The sequence below is a fragment of the Macaca mulatta genome, chromosome 3 (assembly GCF_049350105.2).
Source record: "Macaca mulatta isolate MMU2019108-1 chromosome 3, T2T-MMU8v2.0, whole genome shotgun sequence".
Lineage (NCBI taxonomy): Eukaryota > Metazoa > Chordata > Mammalia > Primates > Cercopithecidae > Macaca > Macaca mulatta.
This window is the reverse complement of record NC_133408.1, coordinates 105534285-105557837: the sequence shown is the minus strand read 5'-3', so window position 1 is coordinate 105557837 and position 23553 is coordinate 105534285. Positions and strand designations below refer to the sequence as shown.

Sequence of the window (23553 nt, the reverse complement as noted above, 5' to 3'; positions counted from 1 at the left end):
AGATCACTCCATTGCACTCCAGCCAGGATGACAGAGCGAGACTCCGTCTCAAAAAACAAAAAAAGATCTGTTCATTGTTTTGCATGTAATAGACACAATAAAAATGTAGGCTATTTAAGGAAAGATCAGAAAAATAAATGTTTAGTGTTTACTATTGTTAACACATTAATTTCAAAGAAGTTAAATTTACGGCCAGGCACAGTGGCTTACACCAGTAATCCCAAAATGTTGGGAGGCTGAGGCGGGTAGATCACTTAGTTCAGGAGTTCAAGACCAGCCTGGGCAACATGGTGAAACTCGGTCTCTACAAAAAATACAAAAAATTAGCTAGGCGTAGTAGCATACCCGGGATGCTTAGGTGGACAGATCACCTGAGCCCAGGAGGTCGAGGCTGCACTGAGCCATGTTCATGCCACCGCACTCCAGCCTGGGTGACAGAGCAAGACCCTGTCTCAGAAAAAAGAGAGAGAGAAAGAAGTTAAATTTATGATACAAATTTGACCATTCTATGTGTATAATGTAAGGCACTGACTGTTGGGTAAGGTACATGGGCCCTCTCTATGGAACTTGAAATTTAGTTTTTGTAATTGTCTGTATACCATTTCATCCATTGTATAATTTTTTTTTTTTTTTTGAGCCGGAGTCTTGCTCTGTCACCCAGGCTGGAGTGCAGGTAATCTCGGTTCACTGCAACCTCCGCCTGCCAGGTTCAAGCAATTCTTCTGCCTCAGCCTCCTGAGTAGCTGGGATTAAAGGTGACTGCCACCACACACAGCTAATTTTTGTAATTTTTAGAGACAGGGTTTCACCATGTTGGCCAGGCTGGTCTCAAACTCCTGGGCTCAAGTGATCCACCCGCCTTGCCCTCCTAAAGTGCTGGGATTACAGGCCCAAGCCACTGCACCCAGCCTTCATCCATTGTATAAATTATTTTGAAAAGTAGCGCATACCAGTAATAGGACCATAAGCATCTGGTTAGCAGACTGGGTCCAAATCTGTTTTTCCTGTGCTTTGGAGAAAATTACCCACGGCTGTTTCATTTGCAAAATAGAGATAATGCCCAGGGTTGTTGTGGGGACTAAATGAATAAACTGCCAAGTCACAGTAAACATTCTCTCTCCCATGTCACCTCCTCCCAGCATCCTCTGATGTCAAGTCCTTGGCCAGGACTGCAATTACCCATTATGACTAACATAGTGAAAAATATTAGCCCTTTATGATTCACATTATGCCAGTATCCAGTTCACAAAGCATTTTATACTTAATATGTATAATTCTATAATCCATTCGTTCATTTTCATTGAACACCTACCATGTGCCAGGACCTGTGCTAGGCTCCAAAATTACAGCAGAAGACACTGTCCTGTATTTATGGTGCTTACATTCTACAGGCAGGAGACAAGAAATATATATGTATGTATATATACATATACACACATATACGTATGTTAAATTATAACTTTACATGTATATATCAGGTGGGTAAAACTTCTTTGAAGAAAAAGTGAGATTAAAGGAGAGAATAATGGGGAGGCAATGATAGAGACAGGAGACAGTCAAGGGTCCCCGGCAAAACCACACCTTCAAATCTAAAACAACCTGAAGGCTGAGGGACCGGACTGCTGGTCCCAGATGAAACCCACGACCCTGAGGGAGAACCGCCCCTGTTTGCCTGCCCTTTCCTGACTGGTTCTTTCGGAATAATGCCTACATGCACGCTGGGAAAATGGGGCGGGGCCATGGGAAGTTCACGCCTTATGCCAGGGGAGGAGGCTGGTCTTTTCAGCTTCTGTGTGTGGTGGCCTAGTGTTCAACCTGGGAGGTAGGGGCCTATTAGCAGAATGCCCTGTCACTTTGCTGAGGTTTTTTTTTTCTTTTTTCCTTTTCGCCAATGAATCCAGCCCTCCTCTCCCTTCAATGTGTCCATGTGCCTAATTTCTCCTGGTCGTGACACAAAAACCTGGATTTAGCTAAACTAAGGAGCAAAACTTCTGCATCATTCTGGTGGCCCATCTGGGGATCAAGGAAGGGTGAGTAAGATGTGAACAAAAAAATATTTTTCCCTTTCGCTTCTAAGCCTTTTCATTCTAGGACTTCTGAGGGTAGAGGAAACTGCATTCCCCCCGCCCCTCAATAGCCATAGGTATGCATGAGATGGATGGGCAAATGGCAGCTCCCCAGCACCCTTCTCCTCCCCGCTGGGGCTGAGGTGCATGGCCCAAGGGTGCCAGGAGACAGGCTGGGGCTGAGGCACATGGCCCAAGGGTGCCAGGAGGCAGAATGGCCAGCATTCGCCATCACACATCCACATTGTCTTCCCCTCCCCTGACCAGGGGGTCCAGCTCTGTCAGACAGCAATTAAGTTAGTCTCCCTGTTGGAGGAACCTATTTGCATAAGAGGTTCTTCTCCATACTTCTTTTTTCTTTTCTCCACCCTTTCAGCAGTTAACACAGCCCTGCATTTAAGCTGTTTTTTTTTCTTTTCTCCACGAGGTCAGGAGTTAACTTTAATGCAAGAGGCTTTTCTTCTTTTTAGAAGACATTTTACTAGGCCAAGCCCCTAACTTAACAGTTTATATTATCTGTAAAGTTTTAATTATGAAAAAGGATTTGTGAGGTTGGTCTTAAGCTGTATCCAATCTGGTGTGCTTTGCATGTCTTTCTATATGGTCAGTAGCAAACTTTGCTGCAGGCCTCCATCTTGTTTTACATCCTTGCAAGTGTGACCTGTAGCCACCTGGCATTGCTTTGTTTTAGCTTTTGCCATTTTACAGTGGTGGCCCAGGTTCAATCCTGGCTGAGGGAATGAGTCTTTTCTAGTTTTATATCTGCATTACCTTTATCATTTGTTGATTCTCTTTCTCTCCATGAATCACCTTGGATTTTCCTTTCTCTGAGCACCTGGGAGGTCACCTTTAGTAAAGTTTGAAAGCCAGAAATATTGGCCACTTGGCCCAGCTAAAATTGGGTAACAAGGGATTTAAAAGGATTTTCTTAAAGAGTACTCAGCTTAATTAAAAGTGGATATCCAAGTTATAGGTATATTAAAAAGGCCTTTATATTTTTCTCTTCTTAGTTCTTGTTTTGCTGGAAAGGGGTTTTAGGGTTTTATCTCAGCCAACTGAATTATTTCTATTTTGCCTTGCCACTCTTAATACACATGAAGAGAGAGACCTCTGTTTTCCTCATGGATCCCTCTCAAAATCTGTTTTTGCCTTCTAGCTGTACCTGTTTATTAGATCCTAAAAACTGCATGTTTTCCTAGCCTTGCTCTTGAAGGGCTCCACCCAGAGGCAAATAATCCAATTAGGAGGTTGCAAATGAAAAGTCTTATGGGCACTGGATTTTCTTTGCCTGTCTGTGTAGTTATATATGTTGTGTGTGATGTCTATTAAAAAGAGCTCTAATTAATTGACTGAAAGAAGGATTAGTGCTTGGATCAAATATTTTTTAAAGGGAAGATAAAAGCGGTGGTAACTTTTAGTTCACATGACTTTAGTCTCTGAGAAATAAAAATAGCCTTAAAGATTATTGGTAAAATGCAAATGCCATCAAAATGTAAATAGGTGGACAAAATTATTCAGATCAGATACTAGGTTTACAAAATGCTTTAAGGCTATAAACTGCTTTGTGGTTTTTGAGAACTGTTCGATTTGCCTGCTTCAAAACTGGTAAGGTCTGGGGACATGTGGAATTAACCACACCCTTAATTATGCCAGAAGTCAAAACTTGGCTGTACCTAGTACATAATTAAAACAACTTGCCAGGCGCGGTGGCTCACGCCTGTAATCCCAGCACTTTGGGAGGCCAAGATGGGCGGATCACGAGGTCAGGAGATCGAGACCATCCTGGCTAACACGGTGAAACCCCAACTCTACTAAAAATACAAAAAATTAGCTGGGCGTGGTGGCGGGCACCTGTAGTCCCAGCTACTCGGGAGGTTGAGTCAGAAGCTCACTGCGGGACTTGCAATGAGCCAAGATCATGCCACTGCACTCCAGCCTGGGCGACAGAGTAAGACTGTCTCAAAATAACAACAACAACAACAACAACTTACCAGGTTTTACATTAAAGTTAAAAAATGCTAGGAGTTACCATTGTAACATGTAATTGAGACTACTGGAAATAGATTTGTGAGAAATACATGTGAGTTGTATAAGAACAGTAAAATGTGTTTTTAATAAAAGATTATAGGAAGGTGTGGAAATGTAAAATTCTTGCCTAAGGTTAAAGGATTGTTTTGAATTAGATAAAATAAAGCTAAAAGTTCAAACAAGTTGTGAAAGGAATGTAAAAATTAATCTTGCAAAAGAAATTCTGTGTGTGAACATATTGGCTAAATTCAAATATGGCTTTTCTGTAAATTAAACACTGAAATAAAAGCACAAGCTACTCAGCACCAATCTGCTCTTTAGCAAAATTTGTAAAAAGTTACAAAAGGTTTCTGCTTTCAAATTTCTTTCTTTTTTTTTTTCTTTTTGAGATGGAGTCTCACTTTGTCACTCAGGCTGGAGTACAGTGGTACAATCTCGGCTCACTGCAGCCTCTGCCTCCTGCGTTCAAGCAATTCTCCCGCCTCAGCCTCCTGAGTAGCTGGGATTATAGGCACCTGAGTAGCTGGGATTATAGGCACCCACCACCATGCCTGGCTAATTTTGTATTTTTAGTAGAGACGGGGGTCTCATCATGTTGGCCAGGCTGGTCTCGATCTCCTGACCTCAAGGGATCCACCTGTCTTGGCCTCCCAAAATGCTGAAATTACAGGCTTCAGCCACCGTGCCCTCCCTGCATTTACATTTCTGAGTCATCATTTTGGCAAAATAAATAAGTTATGGTAATCTGGAATTTTATTTCATAGCATCAAGTGTTTTAAACCTCTAACATTTAACAGGCTTCCCAAAATCAAACTTCTATTTCAAAACTGTCTTTCCTGACACCTGGCTTTTGGATGCTATAGAGGGCCCCTGGAACATCCAGAAGAGAGGTAAACAGAATTACCAGACATGTCTAGGTACACGGGATTGCCAAAATGTTGTTTAATCTTCTTTAGGTTAGTGAATATTGATATATTAATGTTGATATTATTAATATTATATTAATATATTAATGTTGATATTACTATTATATTAATGTTGATATTATTACTATTAATATATTAATGTTGATGTTATGTTAATATATTAATGTTCATATTTTGGTAATATATTAATGATGATATATTAATATATTAATGTTGATATTACAATGTTAATATGTTAATGTTGATATTATGGTGTTATATATTAATGTTGATATTATTATGATAATATTACTGATATCAATATTATCAATATTGATTAATATTTATATTTATTAACATTAATTTTAATATTCACTAACCTGTATTGCCTATATTAATATAGGTAATTAACAGCTTCTTAATATTAAATACCTATATTAATATAGGTTTAGTGAATATTAATATATGTTCCAAAATTATATGGGATTTCTAAAATTCTAATGCCTGAGTATATGCTATCAATCACAATTAAGGTGGTTAAGTTATTGTAAACCACAGAAATAAACCAAATTTCTTTGTCAATCATGTTTCTGACTGTAACTACCCTGGACATTTTGTTACTTACAGACAATTGTTGTCTTGTTTTGATCTTCAGAAGATGGTGTTTAATCAGCTATAGAACTTTAACAGGTGCTCTCAAATGCAGGTTTCTGATACCTTTGAAGATTGTGACACTGGAATAAAGGAAAAACATACAGGACTCATGAAGAGCTAACATGTTCATGAATATCAAGCAAAACAAGAATTAATGGAAAGGACTGAACTAATAGAAAACTGAAGTAATCCTTTTTACTTTTGCCTGGAACACTGCTGATTCTTGTTTTGTTTTTCAGACTCAAGGAAGCTTATTTTGAACTATTTGCAGCCTTTAATAATTGAGTAAGGTAAACTCCTGTGAACAAAATTTGGAGCATATTTCTCTCTCTCTCTTTCTGCCTGGCTTCTCCAGAATTTGGAAACTAGTTGTGTGTATTCTTAACTTGAAATGGCAATATAGTTATTTGCATCAGTGCAGTAAGAATCCATTTTCTTTTGCAACATGACACAATTGTAGAAACTGGTTGTCTTACCAAGGTTTTGACTGGAAGGGTGTGTTTCCCTTTAAGGAGTCAAGCTCAACTTGTAGAGCCAATAAAAGCACCTTGGGAAAACTGGCCTCACACCTTGTCTACACAGTCCCTGTACAGAGTTCCTGACCTGTGATAAGTAAAGAATGTCACTTTCTGACAGGCCCAAGAGCTCCAACTTTATCTCAGGACCTTAAGAGGAGAGGATCACCCAACTTACAAGTATCTGATGGTACAAACTAATGGCTAGGCTCAGTTTTAGAAAGTCCTGAGATTTATTGTGGATCAGAGTTCCATCAAAGCCAATCTACAAGGCCTATGTAAAAATAATTATTCTTGCTGTACTTTATGCAAACAATCAAGCCAAATATAAGACTAGTCTATTCTGCAAACAACTCAGTCTTATCATGGTTTGTTTTTAACAGAAATGAGTATGGGAAAGACAAATTATTTTTCAAAACTTATCATACATTTGTCATTAAGTTCTAGATTCATTAGTTGTTTTTAAGTTTTTGCCTACATTTTAGACTGACCCTGCTAATTCCTGTGAATCATCCAGCGATCTCTAACTATAGCTCAGAAGGAACAAAATGGGATGGATAATGTAAAAATCTGGATCAATATTTTAATGCTGAGCAATTATCCTACAGACCCTGCCAGGTGACGGGAATAAATAGGGTGCCCATCACTCGGAGGTTTCCTTTTGGAGAAAGACCAAGGGAGCTAACCAAAGACAAGCCACATGCACCCAAATCTTAGCAAGCATAACTACAGCCACCAGTTATCTGGGTATGTCACAATACATCCTTTTCTCTCCCTCGTTAGAGGAGGACTCAATTCCACAGCTTCACCTTAGTATTCAGCTTATGATAAGGAGTCCATGCAATGCCCCTAAGACACATTTTTGTTCCAAACTTAATTCCAAGCTTCAGGTCAATGTCCTAAGAAAGAAAACTGGATCTGAGGGATCCAGAGGCACACAACAAAAGTTAAAAGACACAATGCAGGTTAGCGTGACTGATTCCTGCCAATTAAGCCAAGCTTCCCATTTCATGGATAAAGTTCATGCTAGTATCCATGGCATAAATGATGTCTAAGGAATTCAAAGGCTACTGACAGCACAGGAGATAGGGCATACATGGGTAAGAGTGAATATTCCCAGTCCCTAGGCCCCCCTGTTAACATGAGTAAAAGCCATTTTAGCATCCATGGGCAACACACTGTCACAGTCACCGGGACTCGGGGATATGTGATTGGAGGAAAGGAAGAAGAGAGGAACACCTCACTTTCTCTCCCTCACATACCATGGGTATTTACTAGGAAGAGAAGGGAACCTGGGATGCCTCGGTCCCTCCTTTCTAAATAAGTAGCCATTCATCTTCAGTCTGTACCCCTTTCAAATGCATACTGAACCCCTGGGACTCCTTTGAAAGAAACACTTTTTTTCCTTTTTCCTCCTCTCTTCTTACTTCACAGATACGTAATTGTGTCACCGTACTATGGGACGCTTCCCTTAGATACATCCTCTAAACTGTGAAGAGTTAATTTACCAAACCTTAAACTGGTTGACTTAGGATTGGGCTTAGGGAAGGGAACCCAGAAGCCTCACATGCCAGCAAAAGGGTAAAGTTTTTTTGTTTGTTTGTCTTTTTAACCAGACAGATTTTGGCTTCCCTATCCCTATGCAAACTGATAAAAGGCCTCAGGATTTTTGAGCTGTCCTTACACTCCCCTTGTTTTGTTTTGATACATGTGTTCTAATAACCCAGTTTGTCTCGTCTTGCCTTCAGGACATCAAACTTCAAATGGTCATACAACCAGAGCCTCAGATAATGGCCCCTTTCGCCAGAGACCCTTAGATAGGCCTCTACAGGAGTTCTGACTGCTGTCTTCCCAAAACAGCGCCCCCTGCCAGAAGGAAGCAGTTAAGATTGATCTTTGTCCTCATCCTTATCCTTATCTAACGGCAATTAGATGTACTTCTTTAGAGAAGAGAATGATAGAGACAGGAGACAGTCAACAGTCCCTGGCAAACCCCACCGTCAAGCCTAAAACAGCCCGAAGTCTGAGGGACTGGACTGCTGGTCCCAGATGAAATCCTTGACCCTCAGGGAGAACTGCCCATTTGCCTGCCCTTTCCCAACTGACTCTTTCTGAATAATGCCCACATGTACACTGGGGGAACGGGGTGGAGCCATGGGAAGTTCTCACCCTGTGCAGTGGGGAGGAGCCTGGTCTCTTCAGCCAATGTGTGTGGTGGCCTGCTATTCAATCTAGGAGGTGGTAGGGGGTTCCCTCTGTTAGCAGGACCCCCTCTCACTTTGCTGAGAGTTTTTTTTTCCTTTTTTCCTTCTCATCCAATAAATTCAGCTCTCCTCACCCTTTAATGTGTCTGCGTGCCTGATTTCTCCTGGTCATGATACAAGAACCTGGATTTAGCTAACTAAGGAGCAAAAATTCTGCATCCGCAACACAGGTTTAGGGTCTTCTGTTTTAAAGGATCAGGGAAGCCCTCTAACAAGATGACATTTAGGCAGACTGAAATAGAGAAAGCCAACCATATAGATATCTGGGAGGAGAGAGTTCCAGCAGGGAATAGGTAGTACAGACTACAAGGTGAGACTATACTTGGCCTTTCTCTGGATAGGAACAAAACAGCAAGAGTGCAAGCAAATGTGGGTGATGAATCATAGGCAACAAAGAGACCAAAGATGCAGAAGGTCAGATGATATAGGGTCTTGCAGGTCACGGAAAGTAAGTACTTGGGATTTCATTCCCAGTGAGATGGGAAATCACTGGAAAACTTTGATCAGGATGTGATGTGATCTTATTTTTAAAAGGATCACTCTGGATGTTCCATTGAGAGCACACTGTAATACATAGGAGAGAGCAAGAAGGCTTCTGCAAGTCTGGGGAAGTTCTCAAACCTGACTTGCATCAGAAGCACCTGTGATTTGTTAAATCACAGATTAATCAAACAAAAACCTGTACATGAATGCTCATAGCAGCTTTGCTCGTAACAGCTAAAAACTGGGAACCCAGATGTCATCCTTGTACATCCATTCCATGGAATACTACTCAGCAATAAAAAAGAAGAAACTATTTTGATAAATCTACAGAGAATTATGCTGACTGAAAAAAGCCAAACCCAAAGGCTGTCTGATTCCATTTATATAACTTGCTTGACATGACAAAATTATAAAAGTAGTTAACAGATTTCCTGGTTGCCAGGGGTTAGGGGTAGGGGCAGGGTAGGAGGAGAAAGGTTGACTATATCCCACCACACAAGGGATCCTTGTGGTGACAGATGTTCTTTCTTGACTTCATCAATGTCAATATCCTGATGCTGACCACAGCTTTGCAAGTGTGAAAGGAAAATAAGTCTTGGGACACTAAAATCACTAAGCTAAAGGGAAAAGTCAAGCTGGGAACTGCTTGGGACAAACCTGCCATCCATTCTATTCAAAGTCATGCTTCTGTCCACTGAGATAAACATATATCTGATTGACTCATTTGGAAAGGCTAATCAGAAACTCAAAACAATACAACCATTTGTCTCTTATCTACCTGTGACCTGGAAGCCCCCTACCTCATTTCGAATTGTCCCACCTTCCTGGACCAAACCAATATTTATCTTACATATACTGATTGAAGTCTTGTGTCTCCCTAAAATGTATAAAAACAAGCTGTGCCCCAACCACCTTGGGCACATGCTGTGAGGACCTCCTGAGGCTGTGTCGCAGGTGCGTGCACATCCTTAACTTTGGCAAAATAAACTTCCTAATTGAGATTCGTCTCCGATAATTGGGGTTCACACAAGATATTACCACTGGGGGAAACTGTAAAGGATACAGGGATCTTTCGGTATCATTTCTTACACTGTATACAACTCTACAATTTTCTCAAAATATGGTTAAAATAATGTTTGAGGAAATGAAACACGCACAGACATACCCACATTGCTGGGCCTCATCACCAGTTTCTGATTCAGGTCTGGAGTAAGACTTGAAAATGTGCATTTTAACAAGTTTCCAGGTGAAGCTAGTCTGGGACCAGCTATGAAAACCATTAGTTTAGAAAATAATATCCTGGGGCAGGTATTGTTGTTCCTATCTTGTGGAAGGAATCTAAAGATTAAGTGACTTCAGCCAGGCGCGGTGGCTCACACCTATCATCCCAGCACTTTGGGAGGCAGAGGCAGGATAGCTTAAGCCCAGAAGTTTGAGACCTGCCTGGGCAACACAGAGGCCTTGTTCTCCCAATAAAAAAACCAAAAGTGATTTCACCAAAGGTTCTAGAACTGACAGGGCCAGGACTCAAATCAGGTCCTACCAGCTCAGTGTTTTTCCATAAGCTAATCAAGGTCAGGAATAATCTCAGTCATAACGACTCTCTAGTGTCTAACACAGAACAGAAATCAATAAATGCTTGAATTGTACTGTCCTAAAAACTAAAACTCATAAAATGTGGGAGCTTAAACATTTCACAAACTTTACTATATATATATATATATATATATATATATATATATATACACATTAAACTGTGTAGTAGTCTCAGCTCTTAGGCTGTACCCTGAAGAAGTGCTTAAACTCTGTTCCTTAGCTTCCTTAGATGTGAGATCAGGGAGCTGGTTCCTTCCTAATTCTGGATGCCTTATTTTAAAATTTCTGAGGTTTTATAGACAGCTATAAGGTATGAAAGGAAAATAAATCTCAGGACCCCTCAAATCACTAAGCCAAAAGAAAAGTGAAGCTGGGAACTGTCAGGCCAACCTGACTCCCACTTTATTCCTAAATGAGACAGCCACAAAGAAAAGAAGCTACATACCTCCCTCACAATTTGCCCACAGGAAATTCCTTGTGAACAAAGGATAGACAGAACTCAAAGTCATCCCTCTGAGACTCACCTGAGACACATGCATTATGATTGCTTCCTCTGCGCTATTTATGTAAAAAATGCAGACTCACTGAGCCAGACTAAATTGTGTATTCAGGCTGATCAAGGACTCAAAAGAATGCAACCTTTTGTCTAGGAAGCCCCCACTTCGAGTTGTCCCGCCTTACCAGACCAAACCAATGTACATCTTAGACATATTTATGTCTCATGTCTCCCTAAAATGTATAAAAGCAAACTACATACCCTGACCACCTTGGGCACACCGCCTCAGGACTTCCTGAGGCTGTGTCATGGGAGCATCCTTAACCTTGGCAAAATAAACTTTATAAATTGACTGAAACCTGTCTCAGACATTTGGCGTTCACAAAGGTCATCCTTAAAAGAACACAACCAGACCAGGCGTGGTGCCTTACACCCGTAATCCCAGCACTATGGGAGGCCGAGGCGGGCAGATCACAAGGTCAGGAGATCGAGACCATCCTGGCCAACACAGTGAAACCCCATCTCTACTAAAATACAAAATATTGGCCAGGTATAGTGGCATGCGCCTATAGTCCCAGCTACTCGGGAGACTGAGGCAGGGGAATCACTTGAACCAGGGAGGCGGAGGTTGCAGTGAACCGAAATCACATCACTGTACTCCAGCCTGGCGACAGAGCGGGACTCCATCTCAAAAAAAAAAAAAAAAAAAAAAAACACCACAACCAGTTATGTTTACCATTCACATTACTATTTAAACAAAACAGATACCTGACACAGCTTTCTCAATTTCTGAAAATCCCAAGTGAGAAACAGAAGAAAAACGTCTAAACAAAATACTAAACAAAAGTTCCCTGACAATGCACTTGGCAAAAAGGATTGGGGGGAACCACAAACTTAAGCAATTCCATGCTTAAGCAATTTTAATACTGTGCTCAATTTTCAGCAAAATTACACACGCCTAGATTCACAGAGATGCTGAAGCAATTACATTAAGTACTTACCAAACTGATTTCCTGCAGTTAGCTCTCAAGAATTCCACTTTAAAATCCCCTTATGCAACAAGACACCACAATAGTCTTCTACGTCTCCATGGCAAAAGTAACAAGCCTTGAGGAAATAGGCTTAAATACCTAAGAGGGTTTTACATTAGAAATAAGAACTTTCTGGTGATGGTAGCTCCCAGCACCTGAGAGGGATTATAGTCATGATCATGCCTAAATACTGGATGCTTAAAATACTCAACCCAATAGGCTCTTTCCAAACTGTTTGTTTCAGGTTCTGCTTTCTTGTATTAGTAACAATGGCCAAACGTAGTAAATAATGCTATTTTGTTAGAAGAATGGAAAAAACTAAATAAAAGTAGGATTTAAATAGAGGTGAAGGTCCCAGGAAACCAGTATCTAGAACTGAAAACTAGTTTCCATTCATTAGCTGCCTTTCTTTCTACCCGAAAACAGTGCTACTATTCCATGTAGCTCTCCACGGGCTCTTGCCCAGCCAGCTCTAGTTTCCTAATATAACTGAGGGAAACTTTAGACTCACATTTAACCTACAAATAAATCACACAACTCTCCAGTGCCATTCCCATCCCCTAGCAACAGAGCCACCAGGACCTTTATTTCTTGCGCTCAGAACTTTAATGCAGAGGAGGAAGTGACAGTTTGGTTTGTCACAAACTGAGAACTATCTGTATTCTTACTACCTCGGAATACCCTAGAAGGAGTTATTAATTCACTGTAAAGGGAAACTGTAATCCATATGTTAGGTCAATGGGCAGGAATTAACATGGAAAATTTTTTTTATGTCATGATCCACCCACCTTTGTCTCCCAAAGTGCTAGGATTTACAAGTGTAAACAGCACCTAGGTACATACACAAATTCCCTGTTTTAAAAAAGTACCAAAAGGCTTAATTTTTACCTGATAATCCTAGCATGTTCAATTCAAAAAAGACTCAAGCATAACATTGTTAAAAACATTTATTCTGATACATTCTATCATAAGTTAGTACAAGTTCCACTCTGCTACAGATGCATCTGTGAAGAGCCTTGTGCCATCCAACTAGTGACTGAACGATGTCCCATCTCTTATCCAAGCCAGAGCACACATCTTCCATGCTGTCCGCTGATTGCCTCCAAATCCAGAAGACCAATTAATCCTTTATCCCCAAAGTAGGCTAAAATGTTTGTGAAGAGGAGAAAGAAATTAAATTCCAAAATAAAAATCTTCTACACATAACCTAAGACCTAGAAAATTTTATACATTTATGTTTGTTTCCTCATCTATCAAATTCAGAGTTATGAAAAGACAAGGATCAATCGCACCAAACAAACAAATTAAACATACAGAACTGTATTAAAATACACTTTAGTTACTTCTGAGTGCAGTTACCTATCATAAACAAAAACAAAAATGTGAGCAGACACAAAATGAAGTCAATCAAAAGGAAAACGATTACTGATTTCCATTAACAGGTAAGCCTGATAAACCCAGAAAACAAAGCTATCTCATTATTAGATGCAACATCAGTAATACTAAAATAACATTTATTGAATGGTTTCTGTGCATTAGACACTGAGGAAAGTTCATAACTCCCAACTACGATCCCTATTTTAATGTGGAAATTGAGGATCTGAGATAGTTATATCATTTAAGAGGGCAGAGTGGGATGTGGCCTAAGTGCTCTTACAACCATTAGGTTCCTAGGGAGCAATTAGCCTCCACTTCCACCTCAACTAACTCTTACCCCAAACATTCCAGTCACTAAGAAGCCCAACTCCCAAATCATTTGCTGACTCCAATAGAGTCTAAGAAGGAGCAAAGAGATGGTTTCAGGAGCAAAGAGATGGTTTCATTTCTAAATCCGGCTGCTTAAAAATGTGGCCCATTGAATAAAATTGCATTATTAAATGACAATGACAGTTTTGTAGTTTATTTTTAAAAAATATTTTCAGCCAAACTGAAAAGTGCAGTGAAAGGCGCAGTGGCTCACGCCTGTAATCCCAGCACTTTGCGAGGCCAAGGCGGGTGGATCACGAAGCCAGGAGATCAAGACCATCCTGGCTAACACTGTGAAATCCCGTCTCTACTAAAAATACAAAAAAAAAAAAATTAGCCAGGCATGGTGGTGGGCGCCTGTAATCCCAGCTACTCGGGAGGCTGAGGCAGGAGAACAGCATGAACCCAGGAGGCGGAGCTTGCAGTGAGCCAAGATCACGCCACTGCACTCCAGCCTGGGTGACAGGGCGACATTCCGTCGCAAAAAAAAAAAAAAAAAAAGAGAAATTTCCCTGTGCCTAAGAAGAAAACACACATCTATTTCCAATTTTCATTGTGTATTAAAATCTCCCCTTAAACTCTTAAGTATTTTTGCACACAGTGAAAATATAAAAATAAATTACTGACCAGGCATGATAGCTCATGCCTGTAATCCCAGCACTTTGGAGGCTGAGGCGGGTGGATCGCCTGAGCCCACGAGTACGAAACCAGCCTTGGAAACATGGTGAAACCCTGTCTCTTAAATAAAAAAGGCTGGGCTCACGCCTGTAATCCCAGCACTTTGGGAGGCCAAGGCGAGTGGATCACGAGGTCAGGAGATCGAGACCATCCTGGCTAACATGGTGAAACCCCATCTCTACCAAAAACACACACACAAAAATTAGCTGGGCATTATGGCAGGCACCTGTAGTCCCAGCTACTCGGCAGGAGAATGCAGTGAACCCGGGTGGCGGAGGTTGCAGTGAGTCGAGATCGCACCACTGCACTCCAGCCTGGGCAACACAGATCGAGACTCCATCTCAAAAAAAAAAAAAAAAAAAAACCAGCCTGACCAACATGGTGAAATCCTGTCTCCACTAAAAAAAAAAATTAGCCAGGCTTCATGGTGCACGCCTGTAATCCCAGCTACTCAGGAGGCTGATGCAGGAGAATCGCTTGAATCTGGGAGGTAGAGGCTGCAGTGTGCCGAGATTGGGCCATTGCACTCCAGCCTGGGCGACAGAGCAAGACTCCAAATCCAAAAAAAAAAAAGCCAGGCGTGGTAACGCGTGCCTGCTGTCCCGGCTGCTCGGGAGGCTGAGGTGGGAGGACAACCTGAGCTCAGGAGGTCAAGGCTGCAGTAAGCCATGACTGTGCCACTGCACTCCAGCCTGGGTGACAGAAGAAAACACACAAAAAAAGATCTATAAAGGTCTCTTCTTCAATGGTAATGGGCAGCAAAAATATAAAAAGGAAATTTTGCTCAGCCTTATGCAGATAATGGAAATGATTCTCTTAACCTTGATATGCACATATTTTGCCTAAATATTTTACTAAAACACTGCCCCTCATATATTAAAGGACTTTTGAATAAGGCATTCATGTCAACCAACATTTGCTGACCACATACAATGAGCCATCCTGGGTGAAAGAGGATACTAAGATGAAAGTGGTCCTAATCTCAAAGAACCCAACAACTTGGCAAGGGAAACAAACTAGTAGATCCTTAACTGTATTATTTACATAAGTATTATATACACAATAAATATATGTAGAAACAATAGACTTTATATTAATAAACAAATTTTATGTTAATAAAAACCATAGCAGGTATAATTCTGTTCCTTTCATAGTACAGATCAGGCAGCTCAGATCTCTCTAATTACTCTTCCCAGTGCAGGGAGCACAGTACATGAAATTCCTTAACTGAGTAACCCTTTGCAGGCAGTCACTCAATTCTTTCCTAAAACACAAATGCCTCTGGAAGGAAACCAGAAGATGTTCTTAATGACAGAAAAGATCAAGAGGGTTAGCATCAGGAAGGAGAGAAGCCTCAAAAAAGGACAACAGAAAGACACATTCTCTCCCCACTTCTGTATCCTAAATCACCTAGGGCACAAAAAAATGTTACTTCCCAGCATGCTGGTCCAGCCTAAAATTTGTACAAGATGCGATGCTTTGTCAATTCCTGTCCAAAGGACCACCAAGATGGCCAGGTGCTGTGGCTCATGCTTGTAATCCTAGCACCTTGGGAGGCCAGGTGGGAGGATTGTTTTTTGAGCCCAGAAGTTCAAGACCAGACTGGGCAACACAGTGAGACCCTGTCTCTACAAAAAAAAAACTAAAATAAAATATAAAAAACCCACAGAAGACCATCAAGAGATGAGTGTCATTAAGTTAATTCAATACTTGTTGAGCAATTACTTTAGGTGCTTATGAGACAAAATATATTATAGCTACAAGGCAGAGAATGACAGATACAAAAGGATACTAAGGGGCTGGACGCAGTGGCCCATGCCTATAATCTTAGCACTTGATCCCAGGAGTTTGAGACCAGACTAGGCAATATGGTGAGATCCTGCCTCTATAAAAATTAAAAAGAAAAAAAGAAAACTATGGAAACACAAAAAACAGAATAGTTTTAGCTAGGAGGAAAGAAGGAAGAGATTTACGGAAGGGGCAACATTTGAGATTGGGCTTTTCTAGAAGCAGATTTCCATCCAGTGGAAACTAAGGGGAAAAAGCATTCCAGGCTGACGGAGCACAAGCATAGGGGCAAAGGCATAAAAATATATATAGTTTATTCTGGGACTTAGCATGCAGTATCATATAGCTAGAGCACTGTTTTCATAGGATAAGGAAATGGGGATAAAAAAGATGACACTGAAAAGATTAAAAATTATTATTAATAGTTTACTGGTCACATATTACTTGACAAGTACTAATACTTTATATATAATATTCTTATTCAATGCTCATGGCTACCTTATTATGTAGGTATTATTATCCCCAACTGATAAAAAGGGGAAATGAAGCTTAGAAAGGTTAATGGTTTCTTGGAGAAAGGTATTTGATGATAATTTCCAGTACTTGGAAAATGCCACACAGCTTGACTCAGTAGTTCTCTCTCATGCTTCCCAAGGTAATGTTTCTCTAAGGAAATAACCGGTCTAAGGCCAAGGCCACTCAACTAGTAGGCAGCAGATATATTGCCTCAATCCCTATTTTACAGAAAAGGAAACGATAGATCAAAGAATAAGGGCTAAGAAAAAAGGACTTAGTGGGGAATCTCTGAAAGCAGTTTCTAAAAGTCATGCCATAAACAGTTAAAGGAAGAGAGGGAGGAGAGGAAGGTAGTGCATGAAGATCATTTGTTGAAAAACTTTATCCGGGAAAAGAGAATAACTGCAGAAGTGAACAATTTGAAGGCACATATTGTAGTACCCTTTGAGAATAAAAAAGACCTTCCTCTGAAAAAGAAAAGAGCAGCAAGGCAGATGTGGTGGAGCAAATTCATATCAGATGGCATTGTGCTAAGTAAAGGAAGAGGTAAAATTACTTGGGGAAGGCCACATGGACCTAGTGGAAAGAATGTGAGCTTTGGAAATAGAACATATTCCACCACCTACTGACTGTATAACCTGCTCTGAAGTGACAACTAGACACATTGTGTAAAAAGCACCTAAAGCAGTGGCTGACACATTGTAGGTGATAGTGAATAATGTATTTTCTGCCCACTCTAGAAAAACGTGGCTTACAGTAAAAGTTCGAAGAAAATGAATGAAGCCCTAGAATAGTCAGTGAAAAGTCTGTGAGGGCAACCCACAAGAGATGTCTGAGACAGGATCAAGCAGAAATCCGATTCACTAGTGTGCAGTAGTCATGATCATCATAGTGCCACAAGTATCAGTCCTTCCTCCAGAGCAACCTGCCAGTTTGAGATTATACGTATACATACAATTTTCACAAGTATGCACATATATGCATACATGTGTATATGAGTATGTATACCGTGTGGGTGAAGTTTTCACGAGTGCTTACACATACCAGCAAGATCATTTCCGAGAAAGGAATTTGACAGTCAAGAGCCATAAATGTTCATATACTTTATTAATCCCATGACAATTTATAAGGAAATCAAAATCTATAAAAGCTATGTATACACAAATGTTAATTATTTACTTTTTTTCTCTTTTTGGTAGAGTTGGGTCTCGCTATGTTGCCCAGGCTGGTCTTGAACTCCTAGCCTCAAGCAATCCTCCCACGATCTTCCCACCTTGGCTTTCCAAAGTGCTGAGATTGCAGGTATGAGCCACCACACCCTGCCCAAATGTTAATTATATTGTTGTATAAAATACTTAAAAATTGAAAAAACTAGGTAAACCACAACTGGAAAATACATGGGATAGCAACTCAAATTTTAAGTGAAAACAAAATCCTGCATACCCTTGTCAGAATGATATAAAAGGTTGTATTCATCTGAATGAGGATAAGATGCGAATATGGGAAATTTAAAACAGTTTGCATTTTAAAGTGGTAGGATAATAAATTCTTTTTCTGTTAAAATGTGCTTCATTGTAGTTATAACATGGTACAGTAAATACAAATTAGGAAGGGGAAGAGAAAGTAGTTGCAGTTTTCCAATAACCCAAAACTATACTGACTGATAAAGCTCCATTTAAAGGCCTGCCACTATTACTCTTTTACATCTTAGTGATTCAATACTACTGTATGAACATTTGCCCTGAAATGTTTAGTTTTAAGAGCAGTACCTCAAAACAGTTGGCTCAGGCATTCCAGGATCTGCACCCCTCTTAAATCCTGAATCAAGGAAGACAGAAGAGAAAAAAGTATTAATTAAACCCCCAGCAGACAAAACATTTACAATCAAGACTTTTTCTTCTTTGTAATCCAACCTAGGATAGCTAGAATGATATCTACACCAACCAGCACTATCTAAATTTATCTGCACTACAGAAGTCTCCAATCTTCATTAGAGTATGAAATTGTGTCCAGGACTAATCAGTAGGAAGAACAAGCTATCTTACTCCTTTCTTTTTGAGATAGAGTCTCACTCTGTCACCCAGGCTGGAGTGTTGTGGCATGATCTCGACTCACTGCAACCTCTGTCACCTCTGCCTCCCAGGCTCAACCTATTCTCCTGTCTCAGCCTCCTGAGTAGCTAGGATTACAGGCACGCGCTGCCACGCTCAGCTGAATTTTTTTGTATTTTTAGTAGAGACAGGATCTCACTATGTTGGCCAGGCTGGTCTCAAACTCCTGACCTCAAATGATCCACCTGCCTCGGCTTTCCAAAGTGCTGGGATTACAGGTGTGAACCACCATGCCCAGACAAAAACAAACAACTTTCTCAGTGAGCCACTGCACATGGTCATTATATACACAATTGGCACAGTTGCCCTTAGCATGTTCTATCTTTCATTATTAGTCATTTACCCAGAAATAAGATACCACAACTCCAAAATTACACTGGATGAAAGACTACGAAGAGCAAAATGATTTTTGGAAAAACACATAACCAAGGTTTTAAATTTTTTTAGAGACAAGGTTTCACTATATTGCCGAGGCTGGTCTTGAACTCCTGGGCTCCAGTGCTCAGCCTCCTCAGCCTCCCAAAGTGCTGGGATTACAGGCGTGAACCACCATGCCTGGAGGAAAAACTACTGAACTTTTAAAAAAACACAACTGAGGATATTTTATCCCTCATAAACCTCTTTTATAAAACAAAGACCAATGATAGAAAAGGGACAGGGTGGGGGGCAGGGGACGGCAGGGGATGGATCATCCAATACTTATTATTTAACAACCTAATTAAATCAACTCTTTACAAGTATGGTTATCTTTTACCATTTAAAATATATTTATAAATTAACCTGATGACATATATGCTCACTTGCTGAAGTAACTGATTAAGTTAGGGAGGTTTCAAGAACTATGAGGGGTCTGCAATTTTATCTTATTTAAAAGATAACAAAAAATAGTATGTGTAATAGGGAATAAAAGTTAATATTTTTTAAAAAATCTTCTGTGATTTAGACCATTAAAATAAATAAATAAAAGATAACAAACTGGCCTGCCAGTTTCACAGATGTTGGTATAAACACTTTTTTTTTTTTTGAGAAGGAGTCTCGCTCTGTCGTCAGTCTGGAGTGTAATGGTACAATCTCAGCTCACTGCAACCTCCGCCTCCTCCCGGGTTCAAGCTATTCTCCTGCCTCAGCCTTCCGAGTAGCTTTGGATTATAGGCATGCACTACTACGCCCAGCTAATTTTTGTATTTTCAGTAGAGACGGGGTTTATGCATGTTGGTCAGGCTGGTCTCAAACTCCTGACCTCTGGTGATCCACCCGCCTCAGCCTCCCAAAGTGCTGGGATGACAGGCGTGAGCCACTGCACCCAGCTGGTATAGACAATATTCTAAGTCAGAAACAAAGAACACTTTATTACTTCCAGCAATAGATTGTGAGAGTATCATCATTTTTGCTTCAGTTCCTCAACTCCCAATTTCCATGCAAAGAGGTCCGGATGACACCTGCACATGTGGTGGACTGCACTGCAGGATATTAACTGGAGTTTAGGGAACCAGAATCTTTTATAATGGGCTGCAAGTGCATCTTCCTTTGCTCTGTCTGGAGGTACTATTTTCCAAGGCTGTTTGTTCTACAAACGCCCTCAAAAGATAACATGAAACAAAGGGTCATCAGAGCCTCTGCTTATAAGATGTGCAGAAATGCAAGAGACCATGGAGAATTGCTTTCCAACAAGTGGCTCATTAAAACCTTGTTAGTAGATGTCCAGACAGATTCTCTATTATCGTGTCACTGCTTGTCATATTTTACAGCACTATACTACCCAAAGCACTGAAAGTTATGACTGAACCTAAATTACATACAAAGTTAAATCTGCAATTGCTGGTTTTAGTGAGAGTTGAGGTGGAGGAAGCAAAAGAACAACCTGGAGCCAGGTGTGGTGGCTCATTCCTATAATCCCAGCACTTTGGGAGGCCAAGATCGGAAGATTACTTGAAGCCAGAAGTTCAAGACCAGCCTAGGTAACACAGCAAGCCCCTGTCTCTATTTCAACATGGGAACTGGTTTAGACATAAAATTAAATATACAGCATAAGGGAAAAGACAATGATAAACAAGTACTGGAAAGACAACCTTAACACCAATCTCATAGAACTTGAATTGAATGTTGGGGTGAAAATCACCATAATGGTAGTCCTAGGAAGGGAATATAGCCAGTGTGCATAAAAAGAAAAAGAAACTGTAGTATGGGAAAGGAATGCATTATCAACTCTTAGACGAAAGCCCCTGGCATGTAGATTGCAGCAACCAGCTATAGCTTTCTAGCAATAGAAATGGAATCTCAAAACAGGGAGGAGGAGGGAACAGTAGATGAAAAGACTTACAGAGAAGCAAAGAACCACAGGAACACAAAAAGCAAGAGCATGCTAAAATAGGACCTCGCATACACAATGAAAACAGAAGGTGGCACAAAGAAGGGGAAGAATCAAGCTTCCACACCTCTCTTAGCTAAAAGGAGAGCTAGTCCCAGTGTTTGACCAGCCAGAGTAGGCCCTTCTATCAGTAACTGAAAGAAGTGGGTGGGGGGAGGTGCTGCAAGAATAGTGGGGATAACACAACTGTCATATTTAATCCTTGGTACCCACACAAAGTCACTAAAATCTAGAAAAGCAGTTTTTTTAAAAAAAATTGCACCCAGAATAAGGTGCAGTCTTTTTAAGTTCTATAATCCCAGGTTATAGCTGGCTTGCAACTCATGGAGAAATAAAAACCACAGCTGCTTAATCAGAGTGTACTTTATCTTATACAATGCATGACACCTAAATTAAATAGGAAGCAGCACCTTGTTAAAATCACAGCATTTTAAAATGTGAAACTGAGTTTTAGAATTGTCAAACTATATGATCAAACTGACACAGCTGGGATGAAAAACCTGCTCTTTCCCTTTCACGGTACTGCCTGAGTGGGGCAGTAAAATTAAAAAAAAAAAAAACTACTGGCTGGACGCGGTGATTCACACTTGTAATCCCAGCCCTTTGGGAGGCCGCGCGCAGGGCGGGGGCCGGCGAGAGGGGCGGTAGCTAACTGGAGGCCAGAAGTTTGAGACCAGACTGGCCAACATAGCAAAACCCCGTCTCTACTAAAATTATAAAAATTAGTCGCGAGAGGTGGCTGCAAGTCTGTAATCCCAGCTACTCGGGAGGCTAATGGTGGAAGGATCGCTTGATCCCAAGAGGCAGAGATTGCGGTGGGCAGAGATCGCGCCACTACACTCCAGCCTGGGCACAGAGCGAGACTACGTCTCAAAAAAAAAAAAAAGGAAAAAAAGAAAAGAGAAAAGAAAAAACTACAGAATAGGTCCCAGTCTGCAGCCCTAACTGAAAAATATTAACAAATCTTTGCAGTAAGTGACAGAGCCTGGTGGCACGAGCCTATAGTCCCAGCTACTTGAGAGACTGAGCTCCGTGGGAGGATCGCTAGAGCACAGTGGGCGGAGGTTGCAATAAGCCGTGATAGCGCCACTGCACTCCAGTCTGGGTGACAGAGCGAGACTCTGTCTCAAAAACAAATACAAAAACAAACAAACAAACAAAACCCAAATCCTTTAAGTACCCTATAGTGGTTAAGACTATGGGTTCTGATGCCCCACTGCCTGAGCCCGTAACTCCCTCAGTCAGCATAGCTGCGCGACCTTGGCAAAAGTTTCTCTACGGCTGTTTCCTCACCTGTAAAATGGGAGCAGTAATAGAAATCATCCAAACCCTTCATTGTACAGGTAAGAAAGCAGAGGCATCCAACGATTATTATTATAATCATGCTTTCATGGCAGTGGTACTTTCACGAGGGGGTCTAGATTCCCAGAACAGGCCTCTTTCCACTTAGGACCACATGGAGAGGTGAGGACAAACACCCCGAGAACCCACCTACTGCTAAAGAGTGCATTAGTCGCTTTCACATCCACTGGGGTCATCCAACCCTCCCAACAATCCCGAGAAGTATGACCTCCACTTTAAGGATGCAAAAATAGAAAAGGAGGGATTGCAAGACTGGTTAAAGACCATGCAACTATAAAGCGACGGAACGGGAACTTGAACTCAGGTTAGATCGCCCCACTTGACCAGACAGCCTCAGGGGCCGTGCACGGCGGTGTCCCCTGTTTTTCTCTCCCTCCTTCGATGGCCAAAAATGGGACAGCAGTCTCCGCCACCCTCTTCCCTCCAGTCACTTTCCCGGTTCTTCTCCTACTGACCCAGGTAAATCACAAGAGGGATAAAGCCCCAGCGGATGGCAAACTGGCCCCCCTTGAAGAGCTGCTGCAGTCTCTGCTTGGCCTCCTTGCTCAGCTTCACCATAGCGACGGCCGCGCGGCGTAGGGAGAATCCCTTACTGCAACCACCTCGTCGGGAATCCGCAAGGGAAAGGAAGTGCGCAGGCGCCACACACGGCCTTTACGGCAGGAATCGTGAGCGTCGCCAGTAGAAGTCGTAATTCATCACCTTTAACCCTCGCTGCTCTTCCGCCGCGCTACCAGTAGTAGGCGCATGCGTGGTTGCCATCATGGCCGGTTGTAACTTTGCGTTTCTGTTACCCATGCTTAAAGCGCATCTTCAGGTTTTTCTTCCTTGACATAGAAGGAACATTAATTAAATTCAGAGGGACTGGATTTTAGTCCCAACTCTTATTCTGACTGGCTGTGTAACCGTGAACAAGTTATTTAACTTCTCAGAATCAGGTTGTTTG

The 23553-nt window shown here is 41.2% G+C and overlaps 1 protein-coding gene and 1 long non-coding RNA gene across 3 annotated transcripts in view; both read right to left on the bottom strand.

The window, feature by feature from the left end:
- The window catches only part of LOC114676967 (uncharacterized), a 251064-nt gene extending 240483 nt beyond the window's left edge, over positions 1–10581 (bottom strand). The window contains exons 1-3 of one of the 2 annotated variants that reach the window (XR_003728214.2): positions 5625–10581; positions 1313–1385; positions 78–447 (exon numbers count right to left, since the gene is read on the bottom strand). This is a non-coding gene — a long non-coding RNA (uncharacterized LOC114676967). Of the gene's footprint in view, positions 1–77; positions 448–1312; positions 1386–5624 lie in introns of those variants that run through there. The other variant, XR_003728215.2, reaches the window with a different exon arrangement.
- A 2367-nt stretch (positions 10582–12948) lies between these two features.
- On the bottom strand, positions 12949–23197 carry TOMM7 (translocase of outer mitochondrial membrane 7). Its single transcript, NM_001265860.1, has 3 exons — positions 23063–23197; positions 18536–18584; positions 12949–13182 (listed from the first exon to the last, which is right to left on the bottom strand). The coding sequence occupies exons 1-3, from the start codon at positions 23163–23165 to the stop codon at positions 13167–13169; spliced, it is 168 nt and encodes a 55-aa protein (NP_001252789.1). The 5' UTR covers positions 23166–23197; the 3' UTR covers positions 12949–13166.
- Between the last annotated feature and the right edge of the window lie 356 nt (positions 23198–23553).